Consider the following 6,000-nt stretch of genomic DNA (forward strand, 5'->3'; position numbering starts at 1 on the left):
CGAGGCTGCAGAGCCCCGCCGCTGCCCGCGACCCCCGCCTCCCCAACCTGGCCCTGCGGCCACCCTCAGCCCACCCGGGCGCCCCTGCGCTCCCTCTTCCAGTAGCGCCCGACACTGGAGCGGCGGTGGGAGCCGGGCGTTCAGGCCACAGAAGGTGATGGCCGGGAAGGGAAAAACCTCTTACCGGGTCCTGTAATTCTCCGGGACACAACTCGACACCAGAGACAGTCACTGCCGCCCGGACCCTCCCCCCGCCCTCCCCCACCACGTAGCCCTCTCTACCTTCAGTCTGAAATCAATGGCCCTGTCGCGGATTGGTGACATCACCGGCGCGCCGGGCGTGGGAGGAAGCACCACGTGATTTTTCTCTTTTGTTTGCGTCCTAGTTAAGCTAGGATTTTGTTGCTGCTTTCCATGGGTTTTTACTGTTCTGTTAATGGTGTTGCTGTAGGCATGGTGCGAATAGGTACTTGGGTTTGGGATGCTGCATTTTTGCTCTTGGCCTTGATTAAACTCCTCAGTCATTCATAACGTAGTTAGGCCGGAAGGCCTGGATGGTAGGTGGGTACCATCTTAAAAAAAAAAAAAAGGATCTCAGCTACACTGGATAAGTTAATAATGCCCCCAAACCAGTAGTCCTTGGATAGAAAGTTCAGATTAAGTATTTTTAATATGTTATAATGAACGTTACCTTTAATTCGGCCTTTTTGCCACCCCAACTGAGACAAGAAATATTACCAATAATTTAAATCTTCTAAGTGGGCCTCATACTGTACCACTGCTTTCCCCTAAGAAGTAACCTCCATCCTGACTTGTGTTTACACAACTTTTATATTGCTTTCATTTCTTTTCACATTTATGTACATTATTAAACAGTATATTTTAAAATTAGTTTTGTGTGTGTGTCTGTGTATCTGTGATGTTTTTGAACTTTGATCTACTGTTCTGGACATTTATTTTAACAAACATATTCCTAAGTTACTTAGTCCATTCAGGCTCCTATAATAAATACCAAAGATTTATAAACAGAAATTTATTTCTCACAGCTCTAGAGGCTGAAAGTCAGGGTGCCAGCATGTTCCGGGGAAGGCCCTTTTCCTATTGGCAGAGTTCTTGTATAGCAGAAGGAGTTAGGGATCTCTGTGGGGTCTCCTTTATAAGACTTTGAATTCCATGCATGAGGCCTCTACTCTCATGAGTTAAGCCAAAGGCCCCACCTCCTAATACCATCTGTTGGGCCTTAGGATTCCAACTTATGAATTTGGGGGAGAACACAAATGTTGACCATATCACTAGGATTCATTCTTGTTGTTGAGTGAAGTTGCATTTCATTCATTCTCATGGCTATATAACAAGTCATTCAATTTTGTGGGTGTACCCATTATTCATTCTCTGGCAGCCTAATATTTATGCAATTTCCAGTTGTTGGGTTTTTATTTTGTATATATACAAGCCATATATATATATACACACACAAAATATATATTTATAAGGAGAAAAGGAAAGACATAAGCATCTGAATGCAGAGTTCCAAAGAATAGCAAGAAGAGATAAGAAAGCCTTCCTCAGCGATCAATGCAAATAGAGGAAAACAACAGAATGGGAAAGACTAGAGATCTCTTCAAGAAAATTAGAGATACCAAGGGAACATTTCATGCAAAGATGGGCTCGATAAAGGACAGAAATGGTATGGACCTAACAGAAGCAGAAGATATTAAGAAGAGGTGGCAAGAATACACAGAAGAACTGTATAAAAAAGATCTTCACGACCCAGATAATCACGATGGTGTGATCACTCACCTAGAGCCAGATATCCTGGAATGTGAAGTCAAGTGGGCCTTAGAAAGCATCACTACGAACAAAGCTAGTGGAGGTGATGGAATTCCAGTTGAGCTATTTCAAATCCTAAAAGATGATGCTGTGAAAGTGCTGCACTCAATATGCCAGCAAATTTGGAAAACTCAGCAGTGGCCACAGGACTGGAAAAGGTCAGTTTTCATTCCAATCCCAAAGAAAGGCAATGCCAAAGAATGCTCAAACTACCGCACAATTGCACTCATCTCACACGCTAGTAAAGTAATGCTCAAAATTCTCCAAGCCAGGCTTCAGCAATATGTGAACCGTGAACTTCCTGATGTTCAAGCTGGTTTTAGAAAAGGCAGAGGAACCAGAGATCAAATTGCCAACATCCGCTGGATCATGGAAAAAGCAAGAGAGTTCCAGAAAAACACCTATTTCTGCTTTATTGACTATGCCAAAGCCTTTGACTGTGTGCATCACAATCAACTGTGGAAAACTCTGAAAGAGATGGGAATACCAGACCACCTGACCTGCCTCTTGAGAAATTTGTATGCAGGTCAGGAAGCAACAGTTAGAACTGGACATGGAACAACAGACTGGTTCCAAATAGGAAAAGGAGTTCGTCAAGGCTGTATATTGTCACCCTGCTTATTTAACTTATATGCAGAGGACATCATGAGAAATGCTGGACTGGAAGAAGCACAAGCTGGAATCAAGATTGCCAGGAGAAATATCAATAACCTCAGATATGCAGATGACACCACCCTTATGGCAGAAAGTGAAGAGGAACTCAAAAGCCTCTTGATGAAGGTGAAAGAGGAGAGTGAAAAAGTTGGCTTAAAACTCAACATTCAGAAAACGAAGATCATGGCATCCAGTCCCATCACTTCATGGCAAATAGATGGGGAAACAGTGGAAACAGTGTCAGACTTTATTTTTCTGGGCTCCAAAATCACTGCAGATGGTGACTGCAGCCATGAAATTAAAAGATGCTTACTCCTTGGAAGAAAAGTTACGACCAACCTAGATAGCATACTGAAAATCAGAGACATTACTTTGCCAAGAAAGGTCAGTCTAGTCAAGGCTATGGTTTTTCCTGTGGTCATGTATGGATGTGAGAGTTGGACTGTGAAGAAGGCTGAGTGCCGAAGAATTGATGCTTTTGAACTGTGACGTTGGAGAAGACTCTTGAGAGTCCCTTGGACTGCAAGGAGATCCAACCAGTCCATTCTGAAGGAGATCAGCCCTGGGATTTCTTTGGAAGGAATGATGCTGAAGCTGAAACTCCAGTACTTTGGCCACCTCACGCGAAGAGTTGACTCACTGGAAAAGACTCTGATGCTGGGAGGGATTGGGGGCAGGAGGAGAAGGGGATGACAGAGGATGAGATGGCTGGATGGCATCACTGACTCGATGGACGTGAGTCTGAGGGAACTCCGGGAGTTGGTGATGGACAGGGAGGCCTGGGGTGCTGCGATTCATGGGGTCGCAAAGAGTCGGACACGACTGAGCGACTGAACTGAACTGATATACATATATATGTGTATGCATTCAGATTCTTTTCCACTATAGTTTATTACAAGATTTTGACTGTAGTTCCCTGTGGTATACAGTAAGTCCTGTTGTTTATTTTATATATAATAATGTGTATATGTTAATCTTAAACTCCTAATTTATTCTCCCTACCTTTTGTCTTTGGCAAAAGTTTGTTTTCTATGTCTGTGGGTCTATTTCTATGTCTGTTTTGTAAATAAGTTCATTTGTACCATTTTTTTGGATTCCACATATGAGATTCTCTGTCTGATTTACTTCACTTACTATGGTGATCTCTAGGTCCATCCGTGTTGCTGCAAGTATTTCATTCTTTTTCTGTGGCTCTTTTATCCATTCATATCTTGATGGACAGATGGTTCCTCAAATATTTGTTCCCCTTTGTGTAGGAGGACTACACATTTCTACCTATTGCCATGTGATTTGAAGTGCCCCTTTTGGGAGGAGTATGCATACCAACCCAACTGACAATCACTTTGGTCATAATGACTTCATATCTGACCAGAATCTTAAAAAAATATTCTCTCTGTGTTTCCACTAGCTCTCTTGCTTATTTCCCTCTTCAGTGAGAATGGCATGTCCTCCCCTGGGGATCTGAGAATGCAGAAGACATGTGCTATACAGAGCAAGCAAGAAATAAACACTGAGATTTCGGGTTTTGTTAGTTACCCCAGCATATTATAGTGAAAACTGACTGATAAACTATTTGTCTATGTCTTCCTTCCTGTTTTTCACAGATAAACCATTGCAGAAGTTTATTTTGTTGGTCTTTTCAAAGAACCAACTTTTGGTCTTGTTGCTCCTCTCTACTATAACTTAGTTTCCTATTTTATTTTTTAGTTCCTACTTTTGCTCTTATAATTATCATATTCCATTCACCTTCTTTGAGTCTATTCTGTTGTTTGCTTTCTACTTAAGTTATACACTTAGTTCATTAATTTTCAGCCTCTTCCTCCTTCTGTAGAAATTATTTAAAGCAATAAATTTCCCTTGAAGCACTATTTTCATATCCTACAAGTTTTAATATATACTGTTTTCATTAAGTTGTAAAATATTTAAAATTGTATTATAGTTTCTTCCTTGACTCATGAGTTATTTAAAAAGCATAGTTTCCAATTTCAAAATCTATGGAAATTTTAAATACTAAAATATCTGCATTGTGATTAGAACATAGTTTTGAAATACTTTTCTTTGAAATTTGTTATTTGCTTTATAGCTTAACTCATGGCCTAATTTTGCAAATGTTCCATATGTGCTTGAGAAGAATTTGTACTGTCTCACTGTTGGGTGCAAAATTGACGTATGTCCATTACTATAAGCTTGTTAATTTTGTTATTCAGATATACATCTTTGCTGATACTTTTTTTCTGGGGGGGGGGTCTGCTTGAATCATCAGACACAAAGACATGTTAAAAAAAATCTCCTGTGGTGATGATATATTTGTCCATTTATCCCTGTAGTTTTTATCAACTTACAATCTATATGTCTTTTTTTACTGGAGTAGAATTGCTTTACAATGTTGTGATAATTTCTGCAGTACGAAAAAGTAAATCAGCTATATGTATACATATATTCCCTTCTTCTTCAGCTTCCCTCCCACCCAACCCCCATCCCACCCCTCTAGGTCATCACAGTACACTCTATATTATCTTGAGCATATTTTATTAGATGCTTATATTTTTAGAACTGTGTCATGGTGTATGCTCATCCATGTCCAACTCTTTGCAACCCCATGGACTGTAGCCTTCCAGGCCACTCTGTCCATAGAATTTTCCAGGCAAGAATACTGGAGTGGATTGCCATTTCCTTCTCCAGGGGATCTCCTTGCCCAGGGATCAAACCCTGCATCTCTTGTGTCTTCTGAATTGTCAGACAGGTTCTTTACCAGCTGAGCCACAGGGAAGTGTTATGGTAATTAAATCTTAAATCATTATAGAGTTATCCCTTTCTATCCCTCTAATGCTCATTATCTTCAATATATTTTATCTGATATTAACATGGCCAAACTAGCTTTCTTTTAGTATTTGCTTGGAATATCATTTTCATTCCTTTTACTTTTAATCATTCTAAGTTCTTTTGCTTTAGAAGTACTCAGAAATCCAGATGGACTTTAAAAAAATTCTGATAATCTCTGTCTTGTAACTGTCAATTTTTGTCCACATATATTTATTGTAATTCTTGATATATTTGAAACTGATTCCAATTTCTACTTGATCCATGTTTTCTATGTTTCTGGCTTTTTTCTTTCTTGCTTCCCCCCTCCTTTCCTTTCTTTTTGGATTAACTGAGTTATTTTTGAACTTTTTTCCTATTCCATATTTTTCTTTCTAAATATTTGGAATTATGCTTTCTCTTTTTAGTGGTTACCCTTAAAATTTATCATGCATCCTAAAGTTTAACACAATGTTGTCATTCTCTTCTACACAGTCCAAGAGCTTTTGAATAGTTTAGCACTTTTCTTACCCCTTCTGAATAATACAGCACTATTGTCTAATTTTTGGTTCTGTTTTTTCTCTTTTATTAACTCCGTAAACTGGTCATTGTCATTTTATTCTACCCAGACAAGATGTGTTTGAGTTAACATACAGAGAAAGAAGGAGAGTTAATGTGAGGATGTGTTTATAGACTAGCTGCCACTCTGTGCAAATA

The 6,000-nt window shown here is 39.6% G+C and overlaps 1 protein-coding gene across 20 annotated transcripts in view; it reads right to left on the reverse strand.

The window, feature by feature from the left end:
* ADAR (adenosine deaminase RNA specific) overlaps positions 1–885 on the reverse strand; it is a 52,466-nt gene extending 51,581 nt beyond the window's left edge. For 7 of the 20 annotated variants that reach the window (XM_086392964.1, XM_086392978.1, XM_086392974.1 and 4 more), the window contains exon 1: positions 283–885. In XM_086392964.1, coding sequence (XP_086249090.1) covers positions 283–525 — 243 coding nt within the window. In that variant the 5' untranslated portion in view covers positions 526–885. Of the gene's footprint in view, positions 1–184 lie in introns of all 20 variants that reach the window. The other 13 variants (XM_086392994.1, XM_086392993.1, XM_086392991.1 and 10 more) reach the window with 6 other exon arrangements.
* Between the last annotated feature and the right edge of the window lie 5,115 nt (positions 886–6,000).

The sequence above is a fragment of the Bos grunniens genome, chromosome 3 (genome assembly GCF_055505025.1).
Source record: "Bos grunniens cultivar Pamir isolate PY7600 chromosome 3, Bosgru_T2T1.0, whole genome shotgun sequence".
NCBI classification, from domain to species: domain Eukaryota; kingdom Metazoa; phylum Chordata; class Mammalia; order Artiodactyla; family Bovidae; genus Bos; species Bos grunniens.